General features: G+C 27.8%; 2 protein-coding genes across 2 annotated transcripts; one reads left to right on the plus strand and one right to left on the minus strand.

The window, feature by feature from the left end:
• Positions 1 to 342: 342 nt before the first annotated feature.
• On the plus strand, positions 343 to 9560 carry LOC103577465 (probable serine/threonine-protein kinase DDB_G0278901). Its single transcript, XM_008558106.3, has 3 exons — positions 343 to 966; positions 2438 to 4308; positions 4930 to 9560. The coding sequence occupies exons 1-3, from the start codon at positions 846 to 848 to the stop codon at positions 5149 to 5151; spliced, it is 2214 nt and encodes a 737-aa protein (XP_008556328.1). The 5' UTR covers positions 343 to 845; the 3' UTR covers positions 5152 to 9560.
• Positions 9561 to 9686: 126 nt separating this feature from the next.
• Positions 9687 to 17237, minus strand: LOC103577464 (uncharacterized). Its single transcript, XM_008558105.3, has 6 exons — positions 16797 to 17237; positions 11581 to 13177; positions 11098 to 11402; positions 10750 to 10985; positions 10365 to 10676; positions 9687 to 10205 (listed from the first exon to the last, which is right to left on the minus strand). Exons 1-6 carry the CDS (start codon positions 16911 to 16913, stop codon positions 10013 to 10015), a joined length of 2760 nt encoding a protein of 919 aa, XP_008556327.1. The 5' UTR covers positions 16914 to 17237; the 3' UTR covers positions 9687 to 10012.
• Between the last annotated feature and the right edge of the window lie 875 nt (positions 17238 to 18112).

Here is an 18112-nt window from a genome sequence, read left to right on the forward strand (position 1 = left end):
ATATTTTTTTAAATAATTTAATTAATTGCTCAAATATTCCAATCATTTGAATTTTTAAAAACATGACATTTGACTTTTTTTATTTAATATTTTTTATGATAAACTCGAGTTCTATTTTCCAATAATTTTTAAAAATTTTAATGGAAGTTAATAAATAAAAATACAAAAGTTTTATGAGTGAATGTAGCAGACATCAGACAAATTTAAAATTATTAATAAATAGACTAAATAATTAAAAAAACAGAATTTTAAAAAAATGTGCATTTAAAAAATTTTCAAATTAATAAGTGCATTTTTTATAAATATTATTTTTCTAATTATTTACTATATTTATTTAAAATTTTAAATTTGTCTGATGTCTGCTACATTCACACCATAATTTTTTTTACCATTCTCACGATTTAAAATTACGCGCGTAAATTGTGTCAGTTATAGAGCGCGCCAATGTAATACATGTGTGAACTGTACATGTGTGTGTCTATTACAGTTGTCTCCAAGTCGTTCTAGTCGCAGGAGGTCAATCTGTTCATGTCGTACATGATTTTTCTGTTGGAGTAAAAAAAATAGTCATGTATATTTAAAATAAATTTAAAATACTAAATTATTTTTTAAATTAAAACTTATATTTTTTTTTACATAAAAAATATCAACATCAGTTTATTAAAACAACGTAAACACAATACATGGTAGCAAAAAGTGAATTATTTGTGTTAACAAATAGTATTTGCTAACAAAACTGTCGGGTTTGTTTATTAATAAATATTAAAAGTAAATTTATTAAATATAAATGTAATTATTTTTATGGATAAGTTAATTAAGTTTTATATACTTTGAGTAAATCTACAATGCATAGTGAAAATTGTCCATCAGTAAGTTTTAATGACGATTCCGAAGTTCCTTCGGTTCATTCAACAATAAATCTCTCTACGTTAGAAGAAGATATTGCCATAAGTTCATCAACTCTTGGTAAATAATTTTATTACTTAATTATAATTTATTATTTTTAATTATTTATAATTTATAATTAATAATAATAATAACAACAATAATAAGACAAATATCTAAAAATAAACTAGTGGTAAAAAAATGTAACAAGTAATGGACGTGCGTGTTAATTTTACTACGCATGCGTAGCGGTTTATTTAAACTTATTAAATATTTTTTTAAGTAATTCATTTATTTATTATTAAATTTAAAATAATAAATTGTATTTTGTTACTTTATTATTTGAAATTTTTTTTTAGTAAATTTACACGATGAAGTTGGCAGAAAGTTAAACATTTTCGAATTTTTGTTTCGAAGACTTAATTTAAAAAAAAAATAAAAATAAAAATATGCACATGTAGAAAATTTAATAAACTATAAGTACAATTTTCTAAAGTGACTTTTTTTAAATAATTTATTGTTTAAAAAAAATATCCAAAAATTATTAAACTTCGGATAACTTCAGTATCATAAATTTACTGATACTAAAATTAGCTGACTAATTTTTGAATTTTTTTAAAAATGATAAATTATTAAAAAAAAAAAAACATTTAAAAAAATTGCACTTATAGTTTTTCAAATTTCCTACATGTGCATTTTTTTTTTTTTTTTTTTTTTTTTGTGATTGATCTATTGAAAATAAAAAGAAATTTGAAAATCGTTAATTATCTACTAACTATAGGATCATAATTTATCAATTACTTTTTTTTACTTCAAAATTAATTACGATATTGGTCATATATTTTTTTTAACATAAATAATTGTTAATATTAGGGATTTATATAAATTAAATATGAAGAAAGTTCTGTTACTTGGTACATTTGATTGGAGGGGATATTTATTGTATTATAGCTAAGGCCGTTGACTTATAATTATCATATGTGTAAGAAGTAATATATATGTGTACATATATGTGATTAAAATGTATAAGGAAATATTCTAACCTTTTTATAATATAACTATTTTAATTAAATGTAAATTTTGATATTGTTTTACTGTAAATATTTTAAATCTATACATATACACATAATGTAAATTTATACATATATTATATCCAATAAAAGAATGATTTTTTTTTGCATGTGACGTTTTGGTATAAATTTTATATTAGTACTTATGTAATTTTTCATAAGACGGAAATAATTATACTCAATTATTTGATTTTGAAAATCCTTTTTTTCCCACCAGATTTATTTTTAATCCGGGTTTAAATTATTATTGCAGATATATCTATATATTATTAATATATTAATATACTGGAATATTAATTTGAACCCGGTTTGAAAAACTGGTCCTTAGATTTGAAATAAAAAAAAAATCCATTTGCTATAATTTCATATATGACCAAATAATTTTTTTTTTTTTTTTTTTTTTTTTTTTTTTTTTTTTTTTTCAATAATAAATAGTTCTTATATTTATATTTATAAACATGTATAATTTTTTTTTTGTTCAGATACAAGAGATAAAACAAGTGAAGAAACAGAACCAGAATATGTCTCTTATAAATCACTGAATAAAGTTATTTATTTAAATGAAGAAACCATGGATTGTAATTATTCAGAGTCAACAGAAACCCCAAAGAAAAATAAAATTTTAAGTCAAGATTTAACAAGCCCCGAATTATTCAAAAGCGACGACGAGGATGATGTTAAACCAGTGTCCAAAAATTTCAAACGAATATTATCACAACCAACAGTTACTAAAATAATACCCCGTAAATTAACTCAAGACGAGTTAATAATTCAATCCGACAGTTATTTACTTACGAGAACGAATAAATTTTTAACAGGAGTCCCGCCGCCTCCAAAATTAACGATCTGTCAAAGCGACTGTACTGATTTTCTAAGTCATATACGTAAAAATCGTAAGTATTTTTGGGTGGATCCCTTTAACAAAGACGATGAAAAAATATTATCTAGCGATGAAGTAGCTACGAATACAACTACAACATCTACTGGTACCACTACTACTACTACGACTGATGATACTGATAGCACAATTTTTTCTGCAAAGTCTGATTTAAAAAAAATAATAAGTAACGAATCAAATGAAAGAATTTCATTGTCACGTTCACGTAGTTTAAGAAATTTAACAAATGCCTTTGATGCCTGTGATCAATCAAACAGTTCAGCCTCTGTAATACGTACAGAAATATCTAATGACAGTGCTGTAACTGATTGTTGTAGTAATACCCATACAAATAATACAAATACAAGCATGGAAACATTTAATGAACGGGTTAATAATAGTAGTAATTGTAATATTAATGTTAATAATAATAATAATAATAATAATAATAATAATAATAATAATAATAATAACAATAATTTAAATGAAAGTGAATTAAGTAATTTATCAAGTATTACAGCAAGTATCGCTTCTATTAGTACAACAGAAGCTACAGTTAAAGACAACGTAAAACACGTCACCTTTGATATACCCCAAGATGAAGAACACCTCGGAATTTTCCGTACCATTGATGATAAACAAGCAAAGTCTTTACCCTGGCCGATTATTTTTAAACACAAAGCACCTGGGATTCATTACAATAGAAATAAATTTATTGAGGAATTTGAAAATTTGTCGACGAAATTATGCGAGAGGTACGTCGGGAATGAAACACAATCAACTTGCACCATTTGGTTCACTAAACAAGCACCTGGTAGTGCTAAAAAACGGATGCTGTTGGGCAAACGTGGAATTGGTCAGAGTCCGGGTAAAAGATTGAGTCATTTAGCGAGACGTCGTAAGACATTTTCAAGTGCCAATTTGCAGGGAATGGCTGAAAAGAAGCAAATTGTCCTTAATGTTAAAAAACCAATCATTAAAAAGGGAAAGAGCCCGCGAGGTAAGAGCCCACGTGGTAAAAGTCCGCGGGGAAAAAGCCCGCGCAATTCGGCAAAGAAGCGGTTGAGTAGAAAATTGTTGTTAGAGGGACCTAGTCCCAGGAAAACAAAACTAGAAACGTCGAAACGCGCGTTATTTCAAAGCCCGACTAATGATCGTGCTGGACCAAGTAAATCTGCGCAGATGGGCATAAGTAATCCGCAAAAAATAAAACGCGCGTTGTTTCCAACTCCACAGAAGAAAGAAGGCATGCCAAGTAATGTGGAGGAAGTTACTAAGAAAAGAAAGAGTGATGAAGAGCTTGAAGCTCCAAGAGTCAAGTGGCCGAAGAGTTTGTCATTTGACTGCACGTACAACAACTTGGATAGTTCGCGAGAGTCTTGGAGTAGCGATAGATATTCAAGTAGTAATGTACATATGAAGAGTGAAACTATGTCACAACCTGTTAAAGTTGGGCTCAGTGATAATAATAAAAAAGTAAGTCTATTTTTTATTGAGTATTTTCGTTTAAGGGGCACCACTATTATGAAATTTTGAAAAAGTCAATTTCTTTGCATATTTCGATAGCTTCAAAAATAACACTGAAATCTCACGTATATTTCAAATAGTTTTTGAGTTACAGCCATCTGAAGAGCAGTTGCTCATCGGTTCTCGAAACTGAATTTTTTAAATTTGCTGCATTAACTCGAAGACAAAATATCCGACCGATTTGATTCTTATCGCAGCTTCTTTTATACGTTTCTCCATACCATGAACCTCCGGTTTTCCGATCGAATAGAAAATGTAATTTTGGCAAGCCTAAAATAATTAAACTTTCGCGTGAAATTTGAAACTTTTTTTAAAAACTCCGACATTTTGTTTAATTTAAATTTTTCTTTAAATAATTCGGTGAATTTAAAATTTTTTCGTCCAAAAATTTTATCATGTATTTATTATATATCCACAAATATATCCTTAGAACATTAAAACATTCCATGCAGTAGTTATTTTTAAAAAAATTCACAAAAATCATCATTTTTTCAGGCGTTCACACTAGTGGTCCTCCTTTATTTAGTAACTGTTTGATTAATTAATTTTTTAATTTTTATTTTTATTTAGAAATTACTGTGGGCAGTCTATCAAGCTCTGCAGTCTAGAGGCATAAACATGGAGCATCCAAAATTTAAACAATACGCCAATCAGCTTGCGAGAACTGTAAGAAAATATATGCCTGATTTGGAAAATCATAATATTCCACGTAAACCAGGCAGTACTTGCGATCGTATGCTAAAGTTAGCGAATATTCACGTTCTTCTTGTTGTCGAAGCTAAGTGCGATTAGATAGCCAATCTAAGTTGTTATGATGTTAAATAATAGTTATGACTATGATTAAATAAGTTTCTTTGTTCCTATTTTACTTATATAAATAATTAATAATATATTTACATTATTGGTCAAGTTAATTTTTAAACTGTGGCGAATATTTCGCTATTCTCCATGTTTTTGACCATACGAAAGACTTTTATCAGGGATACTGTTTTTTTTTTTTTAACTAACATTAATTCTTTTAATACATTTAAATAATATAAATAATTACCGTTACTGTCGTTTAAAAATTATTTTTATTATCGATAAAATAGTAAATTAAATTGTATAATATAAAAATGGCATCTTGGAAAAAAATAAAAAATTTTTTATGATTAATTTATTGGTATTTATTTTTTTTATCCCTTTAAATTTAACGATATATTTATTTGCTCATAATGCTGAGGGTTTCAAAATTACCATTAAGAATTTATTGACATTTATTATATTAGAAGATACACAAGCAACATCTTATAGATGTCAAAAGTAAGAGTCTTGACATCTATAAGATGTTTTTAGGCTGTTTTTTGAGATATCGATAAGGCACCAAAATGATGACAAGAGATCAGAAATTTATGTCACCGAAAAAATGTCTGTTTAAAAAACTTTACACGTGACAACAAAAAGTTTATAACAAATCATTGTCAATTAGGTCATTCAAAGGTTTTTGTAATTGAAATGACTTTTTTAAGACAGTAAAAGAAGAAAAATTTCTTGTGACTTCTAGGACCAATATCTTAAGGGTAGTTAATGCTTTTAGCCACTTTAGGGCCGGTTTTGAACACTTGAAAAATTTGAATAAAGTAATTTGTAAAAGACGCAATGTCATAATTAAGTTTTAAAAAGTGTAAACAGATATTTATATCACACTACTGCTATGGAAATTTTATTTAAAACTTTATCATTAATTAAAATAAAGTATTAAATGTCCAAAAATGACGCAGTGGCCACCAATGAAACCTCTACTCTATGTCTTCTTTATATAAAAAAAAAACTTGGCTTTAAGACAAAAAAAAGTCTTGGGTAATTGTAAAATCGCATTGGTTTGAAATTGTCTTGTTTTGACTGACTCTAACTCAGTTTAAAATAATATTCAAAATTATGATACTAAAAGTACCAGACAATAAAAAATTTCTTTCAAATGAACAACCAAAATACTTAAGCGCAGAACTTTTGAAAATTGTGTATCATAAATTTTAAAAAATATCTCTGCGTATTTGAAAAATTTAATTTTACTTATAAGTAATTTATAAAAATAAAAAAATTGCTTGACGTTTGCTACTTTCCTATCATGAAAAATTGATTAATTCTGACGCGGATAAATTCAACGAGCATAAAAAAAAGACGTCAAATATATTGTTTTTTTAGGTCAATATCTACAATTCAATTAACATTTTATTAATCTATAATAATCAATGACTAATATAGCTAATGATTTTTTTAATATCAAAGACAATAAATCCTCATTGATTTTACTGGCTATGAAAAATTGATACGATCGAAAACTGAGTGTATTTATTTAGCGATGATCAACTACAATTTTAAAATATTAAATAGTTTTAATTAAACTGTCATTTTTTAAAATAATTATTTTATTTTTTCACCCAACAATTTTTCAAACTAAGAGCATTCTCAGACAGTGCCCTTCACTTTTTAAAAATATCAAATGATCTTGAACTTTCATAAGAGTATTAAAATTTTATGAAATAATTTCAAATAAATTAGAAATCAATTTGGTTTAACTCCAAATCGATATCAACTGTAAATTATTTTTTAAAAAATCTATGTCTCGGCGAAATCGCAACTATGTTGCCCTTTTTTCAATTAATGCCTCAACTTTTATTTTTAATTAATTATCAAAATTTTAATAGTCATTGAATATTTTAAATACTTGAATTGTTATCATTTTTTTTTTTACTACTAATTATATTTAGCATGGCTAAAAATTTATTCCAAATTGGAGTGAATGCGGATTTAAATAAAATCCGTGATTACTCCGGATTGACTCCCGTTTTTTTACAGTATATGTCTTTGGACTTTGAAAATTTTTAGCTATAAAATAAATATACAAAACAATTGTCAAAAAAAATTATACGTCTTTTGGCTTTAGGAAATTTCCTAAAATCAAATGCGTTAAATATAAGTACTTTTGGAATTACTGACGTGATATATTTTATAATAGACAAAAAAAAAAAATAGTATAAGTGTAATTTTTAATTGTAATCGAATGAAAGACATTAAAAAAAAAAATTTCAGATAACCGTTATCTTGTTGGTGTATTAGTAAAAAAAAAAAATAATTATTTTCCAAAGTATAAAAGCAAATTACTACCAAAAAGTCTAGTAAAAATAATTGTTTATTTACAATCCAAGCCAGCGTTTGAAACGACAGTAAAATAGTGCTGAAATTAATTATTATTTTATGAATATCGAAGATGTTAAAATTGTTAATTATTTCAATAACTATACAAATTTTTTTATTACCACATACGGTGCAATCAGGCAATGAATCTCCACTACAACCACGGTGTAGAATTTATAAATACAAAAGATATGAAGTTCGTAAAGACGTTATAAAAAACATTAACAGCAATAAAAGAATGAGTGAACTATCGTTAACTGGAACTCATGAGTCGATGTCTTATAAGATAACTGATTTAAAATTTCAAACACAAGATTTAAATATTACTGAGCAATTACTTTCCGGTGTGCGTTTTCTTGATGTTAGCGTACGTTTCGTAAATACAAAATTAAAAATTTTCACACGTTTAAATGATCTCAATCACACACTTGATGATTTATTTAATGAAGTCAATACTTTTATTGATAAAAATGATAAGGAATTAGTTATTATTAATTTAAAGTATGATGACGTCAAGGAAGACGATAGATCACGCATATTTTCAAATCATCTTCACAACTGTGAAATATTTGAGCATGATTATCCGCGACTAATTAGACAGTGGATACTCTTTGAAGCTATTGGAAATTATCGCGGTAAAATTTTATTATCAACTACTGAAATCATGTTTTCTCAGTGCATGTTCTTCATTGAAAATAATTGTTTATTATCAAATAAAATTAGTGTAGATAATATTGGTAGTGACTTTGATAATTATCCATTAGTTAATTATAAATGGCTAAAATATAAAATTTTGTCAAAGGATGTTATTTATGATAATTACGCATGTTACATGTACGATTTAAGTGTTTATGATAATAATATACTTTTTTCACGTGGGTTTACTCAAGACGGTGGTTATTATAATTACAGTGGTACATGTATTGAACCTATTAATTATAGAATTGCTCATCAATATTCAGGTACTCGCCACTTAACTATGACAATTATTCTAGTTGATTATGTAACACAAGAAATTATTGATGTAGTTAATAGTTTTAATTAAATTTACTTGTAATTAAATTTTGAGTTTCAATGTCTAATGCTAGTGGCGAAAATTCAGTTGCAGAGTAATGAGATTTTGCGATTTCAAAAGGACTGTAAAAGTCACGTTTCTGACGGAAGTTATAACTTTGTTGGTATTGCATCTATTTATAATAAGCGTCAAAATAATTGTCATTGTAAATTTAAATAGTAAATTGTCTAATTTCGACAGGCTCCAAAAATTTAAATTCGGCTCTATTACAGGTAATTATAAAAAAAAAGTCCGGCTTAACCCAGAATAGAAAGGTAGATTTCTTATTTAAATATAAAAATTATATTTTAATTTAAATAACAATTTCAATTAAAGAAAACTAAAAAAAAAAAAAATTAGTAATTTAGTTATTTTTTTTTTAATTTTGGAAAACAAACTTAGAAAAATTTTTAAAAAAACAAGTAATGAAGTGAAAATTAAAGATAATCGAACTCTGATACATTTTACAGAATTTAGTTATCGCTTTCAGTTCGAATTTTACCCGCGAAAAATGAAAACTTTTTTCATTTACTTTGAATATAAAAAAAAAAAGAATTAACGTATTTGAGTCCCCAAAAATTATAATTTTTTAAGTACCCCGTTTTGCCCCTCCCGATCCTATAAGTAAACTTTTGAACGGATGGTATTTTTTGACTCTACTAGAAAAATAAGACATGGCTGCAAAATTCCCATTGCAAGTCCGATTTTTAAAGAAATCTACTAGAAAATTAGTTAGTCAACATCATCGTCGTCTGAAATCATAGTTTCATTCCTCGCCACAGAATACATTACTTTTGTTTAATAATAATTATAATTTATATTATAAACTTAGAATTAAATAATAAATATTAATAGTTATTAAAGATCTAGACTAGCAAGTTAAAAATATGTATAATATAAAAAATATTTATATATATAATTTTGTTAATTATTATGAGATATTAATTTAATAAATTGGTATAAAGAAATACATGAATAAATAATAATTAGTGGTTAAATTTAATTTTATTAGCAATATATTTATTTAAATAATAAAAAGGCGGCATTTCGAAAAACGAATAAAACTTTTTTAAATGACTAATTAAATTCTATTTTCCTTTTTTCTTCCTTCCTATTCAAGACAATAAATTTACATTTATAAGGAATGGGTTTATGCTTAATTAAGTTTTTTTTTTTTTAATATAAGTAATATATATATATATATGGTAAAAAATTAAAACACTTAACTAACCTATTAATCTTACAAACGCGATTATTACAATATTATAATTATTTTTTTTTCTTTATATATAATTATTTATTTTTTATCGCGTAAATATTAACAAAATTACAGCCGATTAAAAGCTGGCTGTATTTTTATTAATATTAAAATTAATTAACAAATAAAAATAAACAAAAAAAATTGCTTGCGTTATCTTATATTTACTTATCACTTGGATTAACCCTCGCGATAACTTCATCGAGGATTTTCGTGAGTTCTTTATTTTCTTTTGTCTTTTGATCGATCATTTCTGTTAGCGAATTACATTTAAGTTCTTCTTTCTTCAACATCGCTCGTAATTTTATTATTTCTGACTCATGTTGCTTACGCATTACTTCTAAATCTTGATTAGCTCTACGATAATAAAATATTAAATAATTAATAACTTAATCATAAAAAATCTAGTGTGTAACTCAGGATGAAAGACGATTTCAAACTGCGGGTGATGTCAACCAACCACCCTAGTCTAAAATAGTTGTTTCATCCCTTGTCACACAATATACTATAACTTACTTATCAAGTCGTGCTGCAGCGTGAAGTTTTATTTGTTCATAGCGATTCTGTAAGCCTTTCATCACTTCAATATTATTCTCAAGACTCTCTCTTAAAGTAGCTTCATTATTATTAGACAATATCATTGCTTGTTTCATTTTTTCATATTTAGAATGAACATCATTGAACGACGCTTCAGATGCCTCTAAATGTTTTTTAGTTTCAGCAAGCTCTTCAAGAAGAAAAGCTTTCTCTGCATCAATATCATTGCGATTTTTTTCTCTCTCCGCAACTAATCGACTTATCGATTTTTCATGTTCATCGACAATAACACTAATTAAAAATACAAAATATTATTTATATATTAAATAAAATAGTAATAATAAAATTTATTTAATAAACTTACGCAATCTGATCTTTATTTTTTATTTCCTGTGCTAACTGTTTCTGCAATTGATTGATAGTGTCTTGTAAAGATTTGTTTTTTTTATCTTTTTCATCCAACTGTTTATCGTAACTGTGTTTCTGTTTTTCCAATTGCTCTTCCAATTGTAAAACAGTCGATCTAACTAGTTCCAATTCCTCGGCCATTGCTGAGTCAACGACAGGTACAGGAGGTGATACAGTTTTTTCAACGGGTTCCTAATTTAAAAAAAATTAAATTAAATAATTAATTTACTTGCTTAGAGGGTAATGTCCAAAATGGAGCAGTGGCCACAAATGGTACCTCTACTTATATTTTTTTTAAACTTACTATCTTTTCAGATTCCACGTTTTTTATATTATCCGGAGTCATTGGACTGTAGAATAATAATCTATCTATAGCTGCAATAGCTGGATTACGTTTAGGCGTTATATTATTAGGCAACGATGTCTCTTTTTCACCATTTTGTTCATCATTTGACGCTGGAGGACTCGCTCCATTTCCTTGTGGTAACATACTCGATTTCAATACCAGTGGATCGAAGTTAGCAAAGAGCGAATCACTTCTTAATCTGTCACCACGACCGTTTCCGGTTTTCTCCAGAAAGAAATCAACTTGTGATGGATCACGAAACACTGTATTAATAAATAAAACAATTTTGTTTAATTATTTTTAAATATGTGTGTTTATTTATAACATTATTATTATGGAAGAGGGGAAGGGGCAAAGCGGGGTATCCCCAAAATTTTATAGACAACTGAAAACTTTTTTACTTCATCCTGTTTTGCCCCCCTCCATAAAAATAATACTTACGTTCGGGTGATGCAGGAACAAATGTTTCTTTCTCAAGCTCCGCAGATGTATTATGGATATCTTTGACAATTGTTTCAGCTTCTAATTTTAACTTTTCAAAATCCAATGGCGCACCTAATGGTGTGTCATTTTCAACACCAAAGTACTTTGAATCCGGTATATCAATATTTTTAAAAGATTCTTCAGTTTCTATATTTTTTTTAAAAATATCAGTAACTAAAGTCGTACTTTGACGTTGAGGTGTAAAATCACCATAATCATTTGGTAAATTCAAGCCTTCAGTTGCCGTACAAGTAGTTATATTTTTATCTTCTTTAACTTCAGCTTCACTAGCTAATGCTTCTTGTAAATCCTCATGAGATAAAGTAAAATGAATGCTATCTACTAGTAAAGTTGAATCTAAATCACTTGGACGTTCATTTGATTCCTTATTAACATCCAATGATATTTTATCTTCAAAATTTTTTGCTTCCTCTATAAATTCATTGGGAGTTTTTGCCTGAATATCAAACTCGATAATTTCAGTATTATTCAACACCGGTAATGTGTCAAATTCTTCAGTTGATTTCGTTGTCGGTCCTTCAGAAATTACTTCTTCTTTACCAGTTTCAATCGCCAGCGAGTTGATAGTTTCCAAATTATTCAGAGTATCAAAAGGTGTTTCATTTACAGCAGGAGCAGAGCTAACAAAAAAATCAAATTTCGTTTCAATATATTTTTCTGATTCTAATGGTTCAAATGAGACAGTCAGTACGTTCTCTGATACCGTTGACTTATTAACTGCTACTGGTTTTTTAAACTCACTATTATCATTTAAACAATCACTTGATATTGGTGATGTCAATACTTGGGAATCATTTGTAAGATTTGATTCTAGAGCTTCAAGATATTGAGAAGAATCAACTGGTTCGTCATTGATGGCATTAACTGGTGGATTTATTGAAAAATGTGTATGCAAATCAGTCGCGGTTGAATACTCTGGAGAAATTTGTTCAGCTGAAGTATTTAATGCAGGATTATTATCAACATTATTTACAATATGTGTATCAGCTGGTAAAACATTTGCATTTGAATTCCAAGTACTGTTTAAATCACAAGGACTTGGAGAATTTGAACTAATAATTTTAGTTTCATTGGCATGCGTATCAATTGTTTGGGTTTCATTGCCGGGAACTGGTGATGCTGTACCTGAACGAGTGATATTAACAGTCCGATCTAATTGTAATTCGTCAGTTGCTGATGCAAATGTTACATCTCCAAATGATTGATCAGCGTTAAAAGTTGTTGTGTCTTCAAGACGAATTCGCGCGCAAGCTGATATCAAATCATCTAATCCAGTGTCATTTAAATTGCTGTATGAGTTGTCGTTTGATCTTGACGGACTGTCTACACAAATTCCACTGCTGCTTTTAGTGCTTAATGTTGATGTTAAACTTTGAAAACTGCTTGCCGTTGATATACTGTTACTTTCAGCTGGTGTAATTACTGTCGTTGGACATACAGCCGATGGATAACTTTCTGCATCAGCGAATTCACGAGCAAAATTAACTTTTACTTCGTGCTCCGGTGTTGCTTTTTTAAAAGTCTCGTTGCCACTCTGGAAAAAAATAAATAAACTTTTTATAAATTTTCAAATAAACAAAAAAATAGTCGACTATTATTTAGTGTGAGGATAAATTTAAATTATTTTCTACCAAAGGCTCGGGAGATGTCGAAGCTGAAGTATTGGGCGAACGATGTAATAATCTATTGATATATTCCATAGTTAATTAAATAATTTATACTATTAAATATTTGTACTGAATTTAAATTTTTTTCCTGACAAAATTATCGAGCAGCAGAACAAACTTTGCTACGGTGGACCAAATACTAGACTTATTATTTCTTTCAAGGTAAAAAATGGTCAGCTGACGAGAAAATCGCGGGCTGCCAATTTTATTGCGCAATCATCTCACCAGAGTAAAATTACGTATTTGAATTTCTAATTATAAAATACCAAACACCTTCGTATGCATACGCGTTAAAATTTACAAAACGCGTTCAGTTGCGTCGATTGATTCAGTGCAAAATGATACGTTGCGTTGTAAAATAAATTTACATACAGTAATTAAAAAAAAATGTTGCTGTAATTTAATCATCTTCCGTATTTATGATACCGTTGCGTTTAAATGTCACGCATATTCCGCGCGTAAATTAACACGTGGACACAGGTGATGTAGACTGTCAAGATAAATCTAAGAGGTAAATACGTATATAAATATATAACTGTATATAGATAATACAAGATGATATTAGTGAAAGTATTACAAGAGAGTGTAATACAATTGTAAGTATACCTTTCGAATAAAATTACCCATGACTTCTGTAAGTTAAGAACGTCAGTAGACGTATTAAACTGAAAAGTTAACAAAACTGTGTCCATATTTACATGGAGATGTTCGTTTTTCATCCCCACATTTATGTGCTACCTCCTGGTTCGTTTAAAAAATTTTATTTTCAGTAAATAAAAAGTTAAAAATAAAAAATAAAATTTTCCAGCAGTTCTAACTTAAGCTTGTTTGTTTTTTAGGAGTACATTGAACTTGTCATTGAGTCACTTTGCGTTTTGTGAGAACACGAAGCAGACAAGACGACGACAAAGATGATGGCTGACAAATAATAAAATAAAAGTATATAATAATGTTTATGTTAAGTATTCATTAATTTACGACGTAGTTCTTGAGAATGATGTGGGTCGGGTTAAAGTAGAGCGTGTTACTGGTTGACAAGGACAAAGAAATCTCTGTAAGATCGAGGGAGAATCTCTATAAGGAGCGTCCGTGACAGCGACATGGCTAGCAGAGGCAACGTGACTCATTACAGTCTGTTTTTTAATTTATCAAAAATACAGACATTTTTTTTTCAATTTCCTTTTTAATTCGTGTTATTAAATTTGACTACTCTTATTAACAATAGATGTCATGTTATTTTTTTTAGTAATCAGATGATGGAGAAGACTAAAAAAATTTTTAAGTATGTTCTAATATTAGCATGTGGACAATTTAAAGTCAATTGTGTCGCATGCATGTACTTTGGCCACGCGTATCTATACATAGATTACTCCCATACGTGAGTGATACCAGAAATGTGGAGAAGAGAACTAAAAAAGACGGCTCACCTCTTAAAAATATAAGTTCCTTGTTTGTTATTATTATTATTATTTTTTTTCAATACTTGGTATTACGTCAAATATGCATTCGAAAAAGCTAGTGAGCTTTAAAAACCGTCTGGTCCAATAAATGATTGTCTTGTCTTGCTGTATGTTTTTCTAAAAATACTATTTTAGTGTCTTGCTTACAGAGTCTTGTTATAGTTTAAATTTTCCCATTTCTTTTTAAACATTAATGATAATGATTGAATCATTTTACACGATTGCTAACACTCGCCGCAACACCAACTGTACTATCGGATCGCGCACGCTCCAAAACGATCGCTTGACATCATCATACTCTTACACACAACCTCCACAACGACAACGACGACCACGGCGATCACCAACTATGGTAGTAACTGGAAGTGGAAAAGAGTGAGACAATATGATAAATAATAAAAGAGTAACGAGTTAATACTCTTTTAAAGACATGTACATGTATTACAGAGTGGCGCTATCTTGAGGATATCTCTAAACTTTTTTTTATGATAAGCTATCGATGCATTTGTTTTGTTACTCAATAGTCTGAGTCAACCAACAGCCAAAGCAGATATTTCACGTGTATGAAATCAAAAATTCAGATACTGAGGATAGCCGAGGTCTAATAATTTTTTAATTTTTTTAAAAAAGATTAATTGCAAAAAAAAGTATTTAAAAAATTTCACCTGTAGCTTTTTTGATTTTCTACATATGCGTATTTTTAGTTTTTTGTAATTAATTTGTCAAAAAAAAAAACAATGCGAAAATTTTTAATTGTCTGCTAACCAGGATCATAAATTAAGCGCCAATTTTTCAAACGGAGTTTATTTTTATTTGGGTTTAAATTAATATTGCTAGTATGTATATATGTATATATATTAATAATATATATAATAGATATATCAGCAATAAGTTATACCCGGGTAAAAAAATTGACCGATGAAAATTCTTGATGATCAATTTTTTAACTAAAAATTTAATGTAACATTTGACGTCTCGATGACGTCTAGTACATAAAGAATTTCATTAAAACTTTTTGCTCTCCCATATATAAAATTACCTACACATAAATAAAAAATAGTAGCTTTAATTTTACCTCAAATTTGTGTAATTTTACGTGGGAAAACAAAAAATTTGAATGAAATTTTTTACATTTACTAGACATCATCGAGATGTCAAAAGTTTCATTTCATTTCTTGAGTTGAAACTCTAGTTTCCTGGGATAGTATTAATTAATAATTTGATGAACAAAAAAAATTATTTTAAAAATTTAAATATTCAAATTTAAAAATTATTTTTGAAATTGTTTAGAATTACATTTAAAAAAAATGTAATTATAATCTAATTACACATTACCATAATTGGATTAATCAGTGATAAAGTGGCGCTATCTCTTGCATAACTTAGTGACTTATTTAAGCTGATATATAATGAATAAAAAAAAGTAAAATTAAATGGAGACTGAAGCCTGCGGTGGTGGGAACGAGTGATAAAAAGTCACGTGTTATGTATCCGAATTCATGTTCAAGGGCATCAACCTCGAGTTATTTTATTGTTGGGCAAAAGACACCAACTTACACGCATAACACATGCAATATATATCAATATATACATATATACACACATATATATCTAAGAGAGATGAGCACGAGACGGTTACAGACAACTTGTGAGCATCTGAAGAAAGTGAAAAAGGAAATGCATGAAAAATAAAATAAAAATAAATATGAAGATAAAAGAGAGAAAAATGTATTTTTACATTTGTGATTTGTTCAACTGATGCCGTACAGAGGATTTATTTATAGAAACACATATAAGTAAAGCCCTAATGACTGTCAGATGCCAAATCAACGACATAAAGAACCTCTTTATAGTCTGGATGCGTAAAAAAAATAAACAATTAAATAATAGATGAAAGATTATCAAAAATAAATTAAATTTCACAAATTACAACCTGGACATATGATCGCGAAACCTAGAAGTTGATACAAGGTTTTAAAAATTATAAATTAAGTAAATAATAATATTTTTTTGTCACAAAAATTACCATGTGTGATTTTGAAGGTGGAGAATTATTCAAAGTAGCTGTAATTTCACGTAAAATAACTCTTGTTCCTTCACGAATTCCTTTGGGACTTGCTTGAATTTTAGTAGGACTTGACATCTTCAAGTGAAATAAATGTTGTAAGCGAAATATTTCATGTATATGGAGTCAGTACGCCAAAATTTTTTTTTATACACTAACACACACACACACACAACTTAACCGTCAATGCTGGCTTCACTGTAGCGGCATAAAATAAAATGAATCATGAATCGTATAGTTCTAAACTCTCACAATCTAACTTATGGATTTTCATCAGCGGCATATGATTTCACTTGTTTTTAAAAATAAATTAATCCGATTTCTCTTATTAATTAGACTATGATCGGGTATAAAAAGCCGCTTCACAGAGACGCGTGTTTCGTTAACGGCTGTCTCGCGTTTGACAACTTGAATGCTAGTGAACGGCCCAATCAGAGACAAGTTAAACTTTTTAGTTACTCTGCAGTGGCGCTAGTTTACTATTTTTATTTATACTGGAATATATTCACATATATCTGTTTTACCGGCTTCGGTAAATTAAATATTTGGCGGGATTATTGTGAGAATTTTGTTTTGTTGTTTACTCCGATGCTCAGTGGAGTGAGCGGTAGACAAAACGATGAAATGTAGAGGGTTGGAATTTCTGAAAGTCATGACTGAAAAGTTTTAAATATGACATTTAAAATGTGTTTTTTATAATAATGAAATATCAGTCTATCAAAATAATCAATAAAATAAAAATCATTTTAAAATCTTTATTGGTAATTTATTGATACAAATTGTATATAAATTTCTGCATAGCATGCGAAAACATGCAGTTATTTACTATTAATAAATCGTAATTTATTAATAATATTCATTATTTTCATACGTCATTGTTATGTTTATTTTACTGCAATCATTCGTAATATTTTTTTCACTTTCGCACATTTTGAAAAAAATATTTACAGTTTATTTGTTAGTTTTTTTTTTATCTTACACACATGTTCTCTTCACCTTACGTTTATTATTTATGTAAAGATTATAATATGAAAGAAAAAAAAATACTATTTACAATATTTATTTTTTTTTCTAGTTAAAATAATTCAGGCATTAAGGCACTGAAATTTTTATAAAGATTTTTTATTTTATTTAAATTTTTTTTGTTTTTTTTTTTTTATATATATTTTTTTTACAATAAGACACAAGAGTTTCTAGTGTACTTTTTTTTTAACTATACGTAAATTAATGATGAAATTAATGTAAATTTTTTAAATGAAAGTTTTTTTAATATAAAA

Source organism: Microplitis demolitor, chromosome 4, assembly GCF_026212275.2.
Source record: "Microplitis demolitor isolate Queensland-Clemson2020A chromosome 4, iyMicDemo2.1a, whole genome shotgun sequence".
Lineage (NCBI taxonomy): Eukaryota > Metazoa > Arthropoda > Insecta > Hymenoptera > Braconidae > Microplitis > Microplitis demolitor.